This window comes from Etheostoma cragini, chromosome 2 (assembly GCF_013103735.1).
Source record: "Etheostoma cragini isolate CJK2018 chromosome 2, CSU_Ecrag_1.0, whole genome shotgun sequence".
NCBI classification, from domain to species: Eukaryota; Metazoa; Chordata; class Actinopteri; order Perciformes; family Percidae; genus Etheostoma; species Etheostoma cragini.
In genome coordinates this window covers 26,740,837-26,758,828 of record NC_048408.1, presented here as the reverse complement: position 1 = coordinate 26,758,828, position 17,992 = coordinate 26,740,837, and the positions used below count along the sequence as shown (strand labels likewise).

General features: G+C 40.1%; 1 protein-coding gene and 1 long non-coding RNA gene across 2 annotated transcripts; both read right to left on the bottom strand.

The window, feature by feature from the left end:
* Positions 1-5,207: 5,207 nt before the first annotated feature.
* LOC117952665 lies at positions 5,208-17,021 on the bottom strand. The gene is made up of 3 exons (XR_004658467.1): positions 17,012-17,021; positions 5,992-5,994; positions 5,208-5,843 (listed from the first exon to the last, which is right to left on the bottom strand). It is a non-coding gene; the product is annotated as an uncharacterized LOC117952665 (long non-coding RNA).
* c1qtnf6b (C1q and TNF related 6b) lies at positions 6,784-14,574 on the bottom strand. Its single transcript, XM_034884926.1, has 3 exons — positions 14,435-14,574; positions 11,864-12,056; positions 6,784-7,917 (listed from the first exon to the last, which is right to left on the bottom strand). The coding sequence occupies exons 2-3, from the start codon at positions 12,042-12,044 to the stop codon at positions 7,370-7,372; spliced, it is 729 nt and encodes a 242-aa protein (XP_034740817.1). The 5' UTR covers positions 12,045-12,056; positions 14,435-14,574; the 3' UTR covers positions 6,784-7,369.
* Positions 17,022-17,992: the final 971 nt, after the last annotated feature.

The following is a 17,992-nucleotide window of genomic DNA, read 5'->3' as shown; positions in this document are numbered from 1 at the left end:
GAATGTATTTTGTTTTGTTTATTTGTTGTTTCATATCTTCTGCACATAATGTGAACATACAGAAAGTAATAACAACACATTTAATAAGATTGATAAGATTCTGAGGGACCTGAGAACAAAAGATAAATAAAATAGAATGTAAAAAGGGGATGTGAGTGAACATGAGTAGACTACAGATTTTGTTTAAAATCGTGTTCTAAAAAAAAGTCTCTCCCCAACTAGAGGTTGGCTTAAGACAGATTTGACCTCATTTGCACAGAGCGGAATCTGCTTGACTTTGCTCAAAAGTGCACTTTTGCTCGTGACCTTCATCGCGAGATGAAATAAAGCCAAGGAGCGTTGAGAAGTGTCTGGCAGTGGCAAGTACCGCCTCCCCTCCCTCACTCACCCAGCAGCACTTTGGCAGTGCTCTCCCAAGAGCCATTACCCAAAGATTAGGTAGTAAGGGAAACAGAGAAGAATCACTGTTGGGGGATAGACAATGGAAATGGGAAAAGTGAAAAGGACACAGTCAGACAGCAGTTGGATCCTCAAACAGGATCCATAAATGAATGAACATGACATAAGTAAACACTTTTGAAACTCAGATTCACAGATATTTACATTTGTTTAATTACAAACACTACAACTGCTGTATCCTTCCTCTGTCCTTTGATATCAATACAGTCTTACTGTTAAGGTGTCATAACCACAACAGTACTCAATACTGGCTATCATTGTTAAAGGTGAACTATGCAGGGTTCTTAGCTTAAATGACTTTAACTGAACAGCGTTGGAGTTATTGGAATGGTCACATGACTGTTTTTGAGTATAATGGAGGTGGTCTGTCTCCCCCCAGCGCCTGGTTCACGGCCTCAGTGTCACAAAGGATTGCATGATTTCAGGTCTCGCGATGCAACGAATTGCTTCAAGGCACTGCACACATACACATAATGTGTCTACATTAGGTAACACACACAATACACACACAAACACACACACACAGGCACACTCTGGTATATACACACGCCATCATAAAGGAGTAAATCTCTCCAACCCTCAGAAATGATTTTGCTTACTTTGGAGGGTATGTGAAAGGTTAGTTGGCTCTCTCCCTGCATGCCTTCCTGTCGGCTCTATTTATGCAAGAGTAGGAGAGAAGAAGAAACTGTTGATTTTTTTTAGATTTATATCTTTGGGTTTGCCGTTTTAAAAAGTTGTAATTTTGTAATGTTAAGGAACTGTCGGGAACTGATTTGCACCTTTTGATCGCTCTACATACTTTCAGTCAACTTTCAGTTTTATTTTTTTCTCTTTACATAAATTCCAGCCGCTCAATTATAAACCTGTTTTTCCTCTTTGTTATCCCTCATGCTCCTTTTCCCCTCTGTCTACCCCTCAGTCGTGTCTCCCACTGATAGATGAGTGTGGTCAGAGGTCATGTGGTTGTGATTAGGAGAGCACTGCCTCGGCACTCTACCCTCTTCCTGTTTCTAATCTACAGGAAAACAGGCTTCACTTCAGTCAGCCCTGAAAATAGCTGTTAGCCTCAGGGCCCAGCCTTCAAACTCCCCAACCTAAATAAAAGTCTTTAACCTGTCTTCATAGTCTTATAACATTGATCATAACCTTCCACACCACCCCGCCAACTCCACCCTCCAATTTCCCTTTTTACTTGATCACTTACAAAACTGCAGAACTACAGAGACACTGGAATGAAAAGACATCACAGTGCTTTCATATAGTGTTGATGCTGACGGTATCTACTGAGCTATAAATCTTGTAACACATCTATTAACTTTTTTAACAGAGAAATATCATTAGAAAAGATCATAGGTTATGCTCCCTTCTTTGTTTTACCACATCCAAAAGTGTCTTTACTTTGCTTCACAGATGGCTCTTGTTATCCAGGCCGAGTCTTTGGCCTTTAGCCTCTCAACTCTTTTTCCAGGTGGTCTGTCAGTATAAATGACTGGTGTACTTCAGTCCTGTGTTGACATGTAAGAGCCACTTAGAATAAGTCGGCAGAAGTTAATTTACTGCATGGAATGGAGGAAGAAGAAACAGTTGGTACAAGGTCATTGGCACACAGTCATGTTTTAATGTTATCTCTTTTATTTTATACATTTTATCGATCCCCTATGGGGAAATTACAATTCACACTCTGTTGTTATCACACGCTACACGCAGGCGTGAAATACACACACGTGCACTGATGGAGAGATGTCAGAGTGAATGCCCTGCCAGTGCTGGACCAGCGTCCTGAGTGGCTGAGCACCTTGGCAGTGCCCCGGGAGGTGAACTGGCATGTCTCCAGCTACCAGTCCACACTCCGTACTTTGGTCCGATTCCGCGACCCTCCAGTTCCCATCCCAACTCCCGACGGACTGAGCTACTGCTACCGTTTGTTGGCTGATAGGATGTTTGCATGCTGTCTTGTGTGAACAATGGTTATTTTGATAAACCTTACTCATTTACCAATGGCAAAGTAAAGTGATTATTTTCATTATTTTTAACTATATATTTAAATCACAATGCACGTTAATCAACATTTCTAGTTATCAAATGTAAATGCTTTGGCAAGTTTTGAGACCAGAGCAAAATGATATTATATTATGTCATAAAACACACAAATTGCTTACAGCTTTAGTGTGTAACCTTTTGATATTAACAAACTTTTGTTACGTTCAAGCCATTGCAAAAGAGTTGCTACAAAGCTAATTAAGACTATCAGCTCCACACTACTCTCTCTGTATTTCTCAGTATGGCTGTGTTCAGAAGATTGTATACCTGGCACTAAACCAGTTTCTGATTCTGAAATGCATGTGAGAAACCAGGCCTGGGCTCATATTTTTGTTGACTCTTTTTTGTTAGCAAGTGTTTTAAGTGTTTTATACTCAGCAGAAATAACTGAAAGAGATTTTAGGCCACTTGATTGTTTATTGTTTAGCAGAGTCAAGTGAAACTGTTGTTTTCAACAGCCTTGCAAAAGTTAAACTAATTGAGCTCATCACTGCAACTGACTGCGAGTCTGTTTATGCTAAAGTGCAGCATAATAATTTTAATGGCAAAAACAGAGTGAGAATATTTTAAAGGGTTTGGGCACACACTTGGTTTTTTATCACTTGTTCATTCAGTTTCAATTCAATATCATTTATAGTATCAAATCATAACAAGCGCTATCTCAAAACACTTTACAGAGAAAGTAGGTCTAGACCACACTCTATAATTTACAATGACCCAACCATTCCAGTAATTCCCCCAAGAGCAAGCATTTAGTGTGACAGTGGCGAGAAAAAAACTCCCTTTTAGGGAAAAACCTGGGACGGACCCAGGTTCTTGTTAGGTGTCGGAAGGTGCCGGTTGGGGGTGTGATGAATAGTGGCCCAATAAGGTCCCAATAAAGACAATGGTACTATGACTAGAAATAGTAGATGTAATAGGTCACGGCGTAGCAGGGCTCTGCAGGGCATGGCAGAACGTTTCTTTTCATGTGTCCTCAATGCATTTTTGCTGCTGGTGTGTCCCATCATTTTGGACTCCACTGTTGCATTTCATTGCTTTAGATTTGAAGTGATTTTGTCACATTTAGTCAATTTATGCTTCCTTAGGTGTCAAATTCCTCACACTTATTTCACATTTATGTAAATATTCAAGACTGTACTCCCACCCCCCCAAAAAAATAACCCCATAGGTAAGAAGCCATTACGACCTATATTTATGTTTATTGTTAGATGGTGCCCTCTATTGGTCATAGTAATTATGAAGGGACCAAAGCAGGAAGACATGTAACATCAAATAACATACAATGAGGTATTAACATCCAGAAAGTCCGGAGTGAGGGGAAGAGGAGGGGTCAAACAAACACAGGACTTTCTCTCCGGACAGAGGAGTCGGCGTCCCATTGGAAAAAAAAAGTAAACGGCAAGTCATTTGAAGTTTAGGGAGCAAAAGGAACTACGTCACCCTCTATTTCAAGTGAGTTATTATATCATGTACGCTTGCATGGAAGTCAAGGAACTTAGCAAATGTACTCATTTTAACCCAGACTGCAGTCTTTTTCCAAACTTCCCTTGGCCGTTTTGTGGCCTAAACCTAACCAAGTAGCTATTGTACATAAACCTAACCAAGCATTCATTTGTAACTGTGACCGTTTACATTTAGAAATAATGGCCTGCCAACGCCAGGGACGTTAATTTATTAAACGCTCCTGGTAGAGCCATTTTCATTTTGTTTTGGGTGTAGGACACAAATTGTCTACTGTTGTCACGAATGTGATTTTTAGTGATGTCCTTTCAACAAGTAAGAGGGGTGCTGTTAATCGGAGGAGATTTTGACCAATCCAGTATACACTGCAATGCTAATGTGGATGATGAAATGTTTGTTGATGGAGCTTAATGGACACATGGGTTTTTGCACGTCCATATGAAGAACTTTATTATCAATAAGTGACCATCAAAACGCAATGATGACTATTGGAGTCTGTGATTTCAACAGGAGTCTACTGAGCGGTGTCATGTAGAAGAGCATGCATCAGTTTTGGCTTTAAGTTTTAGACTTAGCCATTAAAGCTCCTATGTGTAGTAACACAGGAGAGAAACAAACAAGCGAAGTAGCTGTGCCAAAGAATGCCTTGTTATACATATCTCAAATACTAAAACTAAGTTAGACAAACCAGAACTGGGCAAAATTACACATCTAAATCAACCAGTGCTCGTTTAACTAACAGCTTGTCTACTGTGAATGTTGGAACAGCCTCTGCTAGTCTGGGCTGATGATCCGCGAAGCTCTTCAGATGTCCTGTTTCCCAATAGAGCTTTTCAGATCTCCACTTAAAGCTTAACGTATTTACAACGCTGCAGTCTGCTTTTCCTCTAGCAAAGCCTCCCTGAGGACGCATTACAGCTAATAGGAGAGATATGGCAAAACAGATGGAGCTGACATGCTGCAGACGCCATGGATCCACTGTCTCTGGAGTTTTGCCTGCTAGTTTGATGTTTATTTTAAGAGAGTTGGACCCTTTTTGGGGTCACATGTCAAATAACATTTTCCTCACAGGATTGAGCGGTTTAATTGTGAGCCGAGTCACTGGATGGCATTATAATAAATAAAAAAAAGGAACATTACCCTGCAGAAATGAAACAATGTGAATGTGTTTTGTGGTAAAAAATAAATAAATAAAGAAGACATTTTGACACCTTATTTGAATACACAGGCTTCTGATACACTTTTTCATTCTGAAAAGGTTTAATTTTTCATAATCAAGTGTCGTTTTGTTGCTCAGTCACAAAGAACAAAGAGATACCTGGTTAATGAATAAGTGAAATACTGTTTACAGATACAAACACACATACACAGTTCAGCCTTAACAGCACAAATGGTAGCACAGATTTAGCAGGCTATAAAGACAGATATTATACAGCTATTTACACAAACTGCTCTGCAGATTGAAGTCTCTGTAGGAATACATCAGATTTGCTCATTAAATCCCCCAATGCATTCCTGCATTTGGATGTAAAGCACCTTAATTTTTAATTCTGATATGTTGGGATATTTTCAGGGTTAGTTCACCAAAAATTACAAGAAAAATGATTTATCCCTCCTGCTCCTAGCTAGGCAGATCATTTTAATTTAATTCAACCTTTTTTCAAATTATTAAAGGTTTTACAGGTTTGACTGTGTTCATTGGTACTATTTATTCAGAAGAAAGCAGTCCCTATGAAAAAGTTTCTGGTTTCTGAAAGGATGCATTGCTTTGAGTACCACAACCAATAACGTTCATCTCTATGAGGAAGTCTTTTATTTTGGTAGTTTAGGATGTACGTAGGAAGTGATTCGGGGCTCAGATTTCTTTGCAAATGGGACTTGTCATAAGCCATGACATAACACACCTGTGATGCATCAGGAGAACAAAGGTTTAGATGATATAGTGAGGATCAATTGTTTGTTTTCTTGTTTCAGACTGTAAAAATGTAATGTATCTATTTTTTAACCCTAAAATAAAACCTGAACGGCCTGCATCAGCAGCAGCATGATGCAATATAAATATATGTCCTTGGAACAAATGTGAAATCATAGAAACTAATTCTAGAGTTCAAAAGACTAATCTATGGAAAATATTAAAAATCTTATTTTAACTGAAGACAAATTTCTAATTAATTTAAAAATTGTGAGCCAAATCTAAAAAAACAATGGTAATTTTTTTAGCATATTTTATTGACAGAGGACACTGACTTCCTAAATTATTTTCTCCACATGGACGGGGGTTGGGTCTCACTTTCTTTAAAGTGAGTGAACTTGTGAAATACTCTAAAATGGGACACATTGGGTGGACAAATGTCTTGAAGTACCTATGGTAGGTGTGTGAGACACCATAAGGGTTGAGTAGACCACTGGTTTTGTTGCAATTTGGGTGAACTAACCCTTTAAAGCTTCTGTAAGTGCACAAAAGAGACACTTTTTAAAGGTATGGGCAGCAGTCTGACCAAACACATTTTAACCTCTCTGTTCATAGCACTAATACCTAATGGATTGCACAGATGCAGGATTCCTGATACGTGTATAACTTGTGTTTATGCACATCATCCCTGAAATGAGTGGAGAGGAAACAGCCCAGAAGTAGGAACAATAATTTACTTTGTACAAAAGTGTAATTCTAGTGCAAAGGCAGTAAACAATTCTTCCTAATTGTGTGCTGTGCAACCCTGTCTCTTTTTTTATTGTTCCTTTTGATACTAATATTTTTCGGGCAGTTCTTATTTAAGAGAGCACGGTATATTCCTCTCCAAGCTGAACATGTTTTACTTTAATAAGCACCAAACCTGTAATGTCTTCTGTTTAGTTGAGTTCAGTCTCCTCTGTTTACTTTCTTGGTATGAAGCAGTATCCATTGCAAAACGACCCAAAAAATCCAATCCAAAGATTCTTCCACTCCTCGAGTTATTCCCTCCCTTCTAGGGCTGGGTACTGTTCACACATATTCAATACTGGTACCAATACCCATTACTGTGACTTTAATACCGGTTGGTAAAGGATACTTTCTTTCAATACTAATTTTTATAAAACAATTTCTTTTAAATTACACATTACGGCACAGATCTTTTTTTTATTTTTCAGCTCCTTCTACATGAGCCTGTCTCTGTGAAACGTGGAGCTTTTCCAACCTGTCTTTACAACGTGGAACGTTAGACATCCCCAACATTATTATATCTAGTCGAACCATGAGGCATGCTGATTTGCTCACTTATGATGAGATATTGAAATTGGGTATTGAATTACAAGGTATTTTTTGATACTTGATGCTTTAGAGGCAATTCGGTCGGTCCCTTAAAAGCATTGAATTTGATACCCAGCCCTACTTCATTCCCTTTTTATTTTTTTTATTTTTTTTTCACTGGATGCTAGGTGCCAAGAGGTATCCGTTGAAGGTGATGTAAACATCCACGTCGTCACTGTAAATGGCGTTCTCCCTCTCCCTCTTGTAGAGTCGCACCCAGACCTCGTCATTCAGAGCCAGGTCCATCATGACACTCTGGCTCTGCATGATGGACCTCTCGCTGGGCTGAGCGTACAGGATCACCTGCTCCTTGTCGTTGTGCATCAGGTGGAGGTAGGTCTCCTTAAAGTTCCAGGTGTGGATGTTAATGTTGAAGAAGTAGATCCCTGGCACGTAGCAGTAGAACTTGCCTTTGAACATGTTGAAGTGGCCGTAGAGGTTGACGAACACAGTGTCAAACACCAGCGCCTGGTAGTAGTCCACGCTGTGCAGGGACTTGCGGCGTCCCACCGAGAAGGATGAGTGAGGGATCTTGCAGGCATCTCCAGGGGTGCCTGCCTGGCCTTTGGGGCCTTTAGGTCCCATGGGTCCTCGCGCGCCGGGAGGTCCCTCTAAGCCGGGTTTGCCAGGTGTACCCTTGTCGCCTCTGTCTCCTTTATCACCTGTGTTGACAAGCAGAAACAGATTCAGAAAAAATCTGAAGAATATTCTTCCTTTTTTTATTTAACTTTGGTGGTGGAAAGTAACTAAGTGCAATAACTTAAGTTGCTTTTTAAGTACTTTCTACTTAATGCTACTCCTTACATTACTTCTTATCCACTTAATTTGAGATTGAAATTACTACCCTCCCTTTACAGATTAAGACATTACATATAATACGTTTATAAAATAATCAACAGATTGTAGAAGTAGTTTTGCTTTTACTATTTCGAACATTTTGCACTAGTAAGGAAAGGATCTGAGTACGTCTTCCACCACTTTTTACTTTGGGGGTAATAGAAAAATAGTAATATTTAAGCTTTTATGATATGTTTTTACACAGAAGAAGAAGATGTTGTTTTTGAGATACTGTTTTGTCAGTTGAGATGGAAATTAGTCAAGGTTGATCCAGACAGACTACATTATTGTATCCCCAATTGGCTATAATGCAGCTCTTACTGAGAAAAGACAAAACCGATCAGTTCATTCTGACATGCACACAATCCCGTTAAGCTTTTATTGTCATTTATAATGGTTACAGCTCCAGAAATGGAAACAAATTGCTGCAAAGCTTTCACATCGAACGTGCCAGGAGTTTTAAAAGGATGAGTCACAACCTGTTTTTAATGTAGCCTAATCTATGACGTTTATATACTTCTACTGAGGAGCGGGAACTGCCTAACATTTTTATTATAATGTTTTTGCAAGAGGGGAGATATTGCAATACCAAAGGACGTACAAAAAGAAAGTTATTCTGTTGTTTATGCTTTGTTCTAATGTTTATGATGATATTTTATTGTACTTTGTCTGAAAGGAAAATTTTCTCACTACAATATACTTTGGAGACCAATTGATACCTTGCATTCAAATCTCAACGGCCACAGAATGGATTTTGTTAGAATGGTTTAGGAATCATTCAATGGTTTACTCTAGCCCATTTCATTACTTTATAAAATAGAGTTCTGTAAAATATTAGTTTTATACGGGTTGCCTAGGTTTTCAGAAGACAAATCCCAGACAATCCACCTGGCATTTCATAGTCAGCGCTGCAGCAGATGTCACGGACGCAGCTCACCTGATGACACAGAAGAATTGATCATTGCAAACTATGGTGATGATGGTCATAAACTGTGTTCTTTTGCCCAAATAATAATACAACTGATATAAGAAATGTCATTTTGGGATTTGGGAATGCGTATTTGAATCTCATCGATGCATTACTTGGGCTAAAAAAAGTAAATAAATAAAAAGAGCTATTTCCCTGAATTCCTGGGAAATGGGTTGTCTTTTCCCGGGATCTGATTCATCTAATTTTCAGGAAAAATATTAAACCCTAGTGCCTAGCGAACGTGGTATCAATTGCAAGCTACGCTGAAACGGAGACATGTGGTTAGACTCAACTGTACTCAAACGAATTTGACAGCAGTTAATGTGACAGAAAGGCGTAAAAGTTTTGACAATCAACTAGTGTTGACTTCACCGGAAAAAAGGAAATAAACAGAGGTATATCACTGGCTGAATTAACACCACTTTTTTGCTATTCTGTCGCATCTACTGCAGTGAAATTCACAGTGTTCATTTGGAAGGACCAACTGCACATGGCTAAGCACTGGTAATAACATTTTGAACATGTTTAGAGGCTAAAATCAAGTTTAAAACTTGCCCTGCTTCAGCCTGTTGGATGCAAAAGCTAGCAGGCATATAATCCTGTGAATAGATGTGATGTCAAAACTGTGTGGGTGCAGAGTTGCCTTAATCAGTAACTGGTGGCTTCTGGTTTCTTTTGAGAAATGTGGCTGACAGTACAGTAAGAATTGAGATTAGCTGACTGACTTTGGGTCAAACTGTTTAAATCAATTCACCGCAGCTTTTGCAGAGGAAACCCAATTGCGAACACTCATGCTCACGCTCACGCTCACACACACACAGACACACATAGAAAGCACTCACACACACACTCAAAGCAAATCAGGCTTTCTTGTTTTCCAGTGAGTGAGACATAGCAACACAAAGAAGAAAGAGTGTGTTTGTTAGTGTGTATTTTTTGTGTGCATTGCAACAGCACAACTGCACAAAGCTTAGTGTGTTCCTTTGTGCATGAGTGTGTGACTATGTCCTTGTGTGTTTGTGCATGTATGTGTGTTTCCTGCCACATAAGCAAGTTCAGTGCCATGTGAAAGCATCTGTTGGGACCTCCCTCATTGCACAGCTGCAGTACACTTCCACTGTATACTGTTTGATTGGCTCATTTGTAAGGAAGAGTAACAATTCAAGACTTAAATACACCACATCAGCCTTAGGGGTCGAAAGCTCTCAAAAACTGAGGTCATAACCTTTTTTTCTCAAAAAGAAAGAAAGAAAAAAATATAGTCCTTTTACGGTTGAGCAGTTGGACTGGTTTCGGGGGTTGATCGTGGGTCAGAACAGACTTGGCATGTTCGGTTATTAAGTGGAAAAAGTGTGATGGCAAGTCGTTTTGGACAGCTCTGGTTGAGTTGGCCGCAAAGGCTCAGATATTAGATACACATGTTCTCGCAAATCCCTCTCTAGCTGGGATTGTGCAGTTTTTGGATTTTATAAAATCCTTGTATCATACAGTAAATCCCTTTTCTCTTGTCACTTTTTTTTATATCTCTTTGTGTTTCCATCAGGCTTGAACACACACACTTGCACAAACAAATAAGACCACACAAATGCATATTATAGATATAATTATCATTTCATACAAACTGTCTCAGTTTTAATTGTAACAGGAAAAGTTTTTGGAGCTATAATCCAGTTTGCAGACACTCTTGGAGATATATATTGTCAATTAAAATGTCTTCCTTAAACGTCCTTCACTTCAGAGCATAAATTCATTTGTTAATATGCTTTTTCTATGAAAGACATACAAGTGATTAACTTCTATGTTATTTGGCAATCTGGTTCCTTCAGAAGAAAACAATTTAAAAAAAAAAGTTGTTTTAGTGGAGTGTCTAATCTTCTATGAAAAGACAGTTTAATTTGTCGTTTTAACTCTACTTAGCCATTAAAGCACGGTCACCCTTCAGCAGCATTGTTTCATTATAACATGCATGATTACCCTTCTGATTAAAAAGTCACCATGCCAGACACACTGCCATCTGGAAAAGCAGAAGCTGAGATCTGATTGAGGAAATGTAGCTTGAACCAGGGAGATAGCAACACAGATATTTTAGAAGGGATGGATTATGGTGAATGAACATGCAACCGCAACACTAAATTGTTGCTTAAAGCACAGCAAAAGACAAATACGTGACAATGGGTAACTTCCCATGTTCCCAACCCATTGAAATTAGAGACAAAACTGAAAGCGTAAAACTGGGGATCTGCCAAACAGACGTAGCCTGGCGGACACCAGACATTCTCAGTTGTAACTGAGGGCCATATGCAAAGCTTTTGCGCACACTTTAAGCATATTTATACCACAACCTGAACAGTTGTGGTTGGTGCCTCAATTTGTAAAAATAGAAATGGGCTTGAATGGGCTCTTGGCCAGACTGACTTGCAGAACAAATCTCACATTTGCCAGACGTTCGTCAGGGTTTTTCCAGGCTAAAACAGATGGGAAGTACCAGTCAATTACGACTCACTCCTGAAATATGAGCCCCCCTATTCATTTGGTTAGAGTAATGTCAGTCTGTCAATTGGGATTTCCATTGAATCAGAGAACTGTCACTTGGCTCCCTGGTCTGCCAGTTTCCACTGCCCTTGTCACATGACACAATTAATGAATTTCATGTGTTTTATTTAGCAGAATTACATTGTGTTGTTCTAGCCTATCCAATATTTCCTATATTTCTACACAGCTATCCAATGCTGGTATCACCCCCACTGATTGATTATTGGTCCCCCATACTTCAAAATCCTGGAATCGCCCATCTCTGGTACCTTTGAGGATGGTCATGTTGATGACAGTGCGGACCTCAGGTAGCTGATATTGTCCCGTGGCTGCTGGCGGCTCCAGGTGGTCGCAGCACCGTCTACAGACTCTGGAAGGAGATCTGGAGGGGGAGGGGACACAGAAAGCCAGGGGGAGGAGCAAAAGCAGCCTCAAACACACCGCCAACATGGCTGTCACAACCTGGAAGTGGAATGAAGCAGAATGGAAGAAGAGTGGAAAAGTTATGTAGATGGAGTAGGTGGTCTGCTGCGACTGTATGTCCGTATAAAGTCAGACAAAAGGCAGACACTTATGAATCCATGTGACCCCAAAAGCCATCACATAATAGGCTTACATTCTTTTTTACATTCTTCTTTTTTATAATAAGGCTATTGCTTCCTCTCTCCTCCAAAATAACTTCTGCAACAAGCTAGCTAAATCCCAAAACCAATATCTTTGGGTCAGGTTTGTTGTTTGGTGGTGTATTTCCACATTCCAGTTATCCCAGTTAGAGTTTGAGGGTTTTTAGTGCGTTGCATTTGTTCTCGGAAGTCAGGCTTTCCAAGGTCAAAGTCAGAATCACGCCCCCAGACCTCGGATTTCTGAACTCGGAACTTGGACAACCACTGTGTACAAATGATGGCGGGTTATTGTCCAATTGACTATAAGTTATTAACATTATTATTTATTTTGGTAATAAATGTTTTAAATTTTACAATGTAGAGTGGGAAATTGCAAACAAAGGTCAGATATATTGCATAAAAGTGTAGTCTAAAAATGGCATAGCAACCTGTGCTTTTAAAAGAAAAGAAGTAAAAATCAAGAATTGAATTGAATCGTGAACTTAGAATCAAAAATGTAATCGAATCAAGGATTTGGAGAAGTGAGACGCCCTATGCTGTAGTAATGTTAACAAGGTCGTTCTTGTTTTCGAGACCACTTAAGTTAATGTTACTTGGTCTTGTCTCAAAGCCATAGTATTTTTGGCTAATGTTAACATTAATGTCTCAAACCTCTCAGATGTAAGTTAGAGGACTCATGTTTGTATATGATTTGTACTTGTTTCTTTTAAAACTATCAACTGTGGATTCACTGCAGTTTTTTCACCAATGGGGGCTTACAGTAAATCTCTTGAATGCAACTCATTGGTCTTAAGGGAAACACAAGGACTAATGTGCCTCAAAGCTACCCACGCTAGTGGTAGAAGTCGTTGTTTTAACAGTACTGACTTAGGAGTAGAGGCTGCTGCAATGTAAAGTAGATTAAAATGTGCCTGTGCAGCACTGTGGTTGGTGAGTGTACAGCTGCAACGATGAATCACTTAATTAGTTAGTTGTGAACTTCTAAGTAAATTACAAACCTTTTCGATAATCATGTAATCCGTTTGAGTCATTTTTTTTGTAAAAAAGATCTGATTCCAGCTTCTTAAATGTGAATATTTTCTTGTTTCTTTACTCCTCTGTGACAGTAAACTGAATATATTTGACATTTTATGAGTGTTGGCAAACACTGGTCGAGTTTTTTTAATTGTTTCTGACATTTTATAAACAAACCACTAATCGAGAACACAATCAACAGATTTATCATCAGTGAACATAATCGTAAGTTGCAGCCATGGGGGACTGTGAAAGACGTTAGCTGGTGTACCATAGCTGTATTTAGAAGAAATTCCATAGAGTGAGATGCCTGTAAATGCCTTGTCTTACAAGCCCAATATGACCCTCTTCATTTAAATCTATATGCTGGGATTTGAGGCTCGACATTGTTGATCACTCCCCATGCATGAACAATCATACCTGTTGAAGCTCTTATCTATTGTGGATTTGGCTACATGCCATTACAATACAATGTACAATAACAACACATTAAAACAGATCCTAAACACAAATGTCATTAAGAGTGTGTAGAGTTGACATGCAGGTAACCTGATAAATTCCTTACACCTCTGTGTGACAGGAGCTGAGAAGAAGGCAAATGTGACCTCGCGTTACCTCATCAACCCCCCCTCCCCCACCACCACCACCTCCCCAGAGCTGTGTGCACAATTTGCTCCATGATCATGATGACAACACGCCGCTAATAAACTGAACACTCACTGCCACATAATAACCCAACCGAATCGCACAGTCATCATTAACCCATTTAGGAAGCCACGTCTACAACGCCAGAGCATCACTTTGGCATGCAACTGCAGTCCGGATAAAGCACACACACACACACGCGCGCGCACACACGCACGCGCACATGCACACACGCGCACACACACACACACGCGCGCGCACACACACACACACACACACACACACAAACGCCGTGCACTTTAAGAAACGTGCGCATGCACGGCGATGTTTTGAGGTAACTTTTGGAAAAAGCGTCTGCTGAGTTGGCGACTGTTGAATAACTTATTCTATCCTGCACGTCTCTGCAAGCACGCTGATGCGCCCCTGGATGTTCTTTCTTTTTTTTCTTCTTTTTTTTTTCAGGCTGCGGAGGATTGTTAAGCAGAGTTGTCTCGGCCGTGAGACGGATTGTTAGAAAGTCTTTGTCACATCGTGTCAGAGTGTGGTCGCTTTTCTTACCTGGTGGAGTTTCAGCACAGCGGAGCAGGGGGAGAACGGCTGCTGTTGTCAGACTGGGAGAGCCAACTGAGCAGCACCCTCTCTCTCTCTGTCTCTCTCTCTTTCCCATATACACTCTCTCTCCCTCCCTCTCTCCACATACACACACACACACACACACACAGGACACACACCTCTTCCCCCTTCTCTCATCAAAGAATATAAGAAGTCAGTCTTTCTTTCTTCCCCCCTGCTTTTTTCCTCCTGTACTTCCCCCTCCATCCCTCCCTAAACTCAACATCCATCACTCTTACTTAAGAGAGAAAGACTGCAGACTGGAGTTTTATTACAGAGAGCATGAGGGAACTGTCAGCACTCAAACAAAAATTCAGGTTGACTCTCTCTCTCTCTCTCTCTCTCTCTCTCTCTCTTTCTCTCTCTCTCTCTCTACTGTGTCCATGACTCAGAACTGCTTTTCCTTTAATTTGTCCCATGCATTCCAACTCGGCATGCCAAAATAACTATATATTCATACATATGTATCACTTCCCTTAAACTCCCTCCTTAAATCACTCTGCAGAAGCCTCTGTCACATTTCCCCCATTCTCATCGTACTCTCTGTCTCTCTGTGACAGACCCTGTCAAGATAACCTAGCTCAGATAAAAAAGCACAAGATTAAAAGAGTAATACAGGAAAAGTTAAACAGACACAAATCACAAATCCACTAAATTGTGTTCCTTCTCAATTTTTCTTTTTTTTCTGAATTAAAGTAGTTCCCTCCTTGTACTTAACATCCCATCTGTAGTTCCTGGTTAGTTCAAGGAACAATCCAGTCTAAAACATGTGGTGCTGTTTTCCAGGCATACTATCAATGAATCCAGCAGACATTGACAGCTTACATCAGAGTCCCGGGTACCCAGGGGCCCAAAGTTCCTGTGGGCCCATGCATGTGGATTTGTTTTTGCCTAAAAGTGGAGTCTAGTAAGGGTGCTACAGACAGCACGAGTGGGCGGCATGAAGCATCCGCAAACCCATAGGGCATGGTTGCCCAAGATTATTTTTGGGGTATGTTAGGACTTTTATTTATGTAGGACAGTTGAAGACATGAAAGGGGAGAGAGAATGGGAATGACATGCAGCAGGGCAGAGTCAAACCTGGGGCTGCTGCGTTGAAGACTAAACCTCTATGTGGGCACCTGCTCTACCAGTTGAATCACCCAGGCACCCATGAAACACGTTTAAGGGCGATTCTGATCTAAGTACTTCTTGTAAAATTCAGAAAATATCCTTACATGCCGCTGGCTGTCCCTTCTGTGTGTGCTACAAAAAAGTTATAAGTAGTTCATACAAAGTTCTTACACAGCCCTGGCTTTGTAAAAGGGAAACATACAAAGTGTACTCTGAGCCACATAAAACTATTGTGTTCATGCTTGTGTACAGGACAGGGGAAAGGCCATGGATGAAGAGAAAGGCAACAGAAGCTGGAGAGTCGCTAAATCTGGTACATGCTAACGTTCTGAAGAAGCACTGATGGAAGGGAAGGATTGTTTGGGGGTTGAGTTCCAACATCAACCGTATTTCATTAGAATGACTCCACCACAAGTGCCTAGCAAACAACTATCAGGGACTTGGCACATGGTATCTACTTTTCTTATTATATCCAAGAACTAAACCAAAAACGTCAGCAACTTCCTCTGACAATCTCAGAGGTTGGTTGAAAGGCAATCTGGGATATATACAGTGCAGGAAGAACAAACATTGAAAGCTGACTACTCCACAAAAAGCAAAACACCCAGAAAATGTGATGATAGTGTAAGCTCAACTGAGAGGGGGGAATTCCGTTTCATAAGCAGACTTGTGTGAAGTCAAACAGGAACAGAGTCAATCCTTTTTTAATGGTCTTTCCCTGGAGCCACTTATACCTGTAGCAGCGGTTGAAGCCCATGTGGAGGGAAGTCTGTGATGGTAAAAACATCTAATTATATGGCCAATACACCCCCATAAGGACTATTTGTCACCAGCTGCACTTTACCAACTCGCTGCTTCTGTAAGCTTCTGTAGCATGCTTAAGGAGAGGGTCAGAAACTTGAAAACATAGACTCCAAGTCCATCCAACAGATTTATTTATGATGTCTTAGGTGGCTGGGGGTAGGTTATTAACTAAATCCACCAGGGTATGTCAGTGTGTTTTTGGTTAACAATGTCGTGGTGTATCTCTCTCTCCCAAATGTCCCATGCTTTCTACTGTAGCTATCCTTCGCCCAGACTTTCCTCCTTTCCCTCAGGGTTTTGGCTGTGTTCTTCTTGTTCTGTTTCCTGTCGGCCTGCTCAGCTTCTAGAGCTGCCAACCAGATGCCACAGAGGTGAAAATACAAAATACAGAAAACACATGAAGAAGATCTCACTGTGTGGTAGGAGCCTGTAGTTCTGCGATAAAGTAAACATGTCCAAACTTAGTTTGAAAGATGAGGGAAATACATCCAAGGACACCCATTAGCACAAATTTACTACTCTTACCTACTTTTTATGGACTAAATGTATGAAATACTTTAGCTGGGATACTGTATTATTGGAGTTTTGAGTAACAGGTATTATAACAGTATATGACCAAACCCTAAAATATGCTGCTGGTTCTTCAATCTAACATGATTTGGTCTGACCTGATCGGTTTGGGTTCTGTTTCATGTCTTTTGGTGGGGTTTCGTTTTAACTACTTTATTCCAGGTTATGCTAGTTTTAGGATTTTTTAAAAATGAAAATTGGGTTTTGGTTAGAGTTTATTGAGTGCTACAACCAGCAATCTCACGTCAGGTCACAGTTTAAAGAGAAACTGGAGTGAACTTGTGTCAACATTACCGTAGAAGGCTGGTGTAGGTGGGATCGGGTTTGTTTAGGAGTTGGATTTGGCATTTGGGTCAAGGGTAAAGATCAAAAGGATGAGCTTTGAGCGAGAGTTAAATTTAAAGTCAAGCATGTGATAAAAAGAGTTACGAGGAGGGGGGGATGTGTAGCGCAGAGTTCTAGTAACTCTACACTTGTCAACTGAACAGTAATAGATGAAAACAGATGGAATGAATCAGAAACACACACAATGATGAACGTGCACACAAAAACAGATTCAGAATAACATGGATTGACAAGACCTGTAAGTGAAATGATTGTATTGCTTATGTGTGTGTGTGTGTGTGTGTGTGTGTGTGTGTGTGTGTGTGTGTGTGGTGTGTGCGTGTGTGCATGCCTGTGTGTTGCACTATGAGCCTGAGTAGGCAATATTCATTACACCCCAAAAAGGTTTTGTTTTGTGAAATAAAATACAAACCCTGTCATAATATTAATTTTGCAACATTTAACACAGTAAATCACAAAGCACTTAGTCGCAGCCTCTGTAAAATTCCATTGTTTTGTTTTTTTAGACATCTTTATTTTGGCAGCTATGCTGAGCATACAAGTTCAGGGGTGCAATACAAAATTTGTGCCAAACAAGTATGCTTAAAAGCATAAAATCTCACAAACGTTTTATTTGGAGCAATAAACAAAACAAAGTGCAAAACATCCAGTGTTTAACAGCCAGTGTGTCAC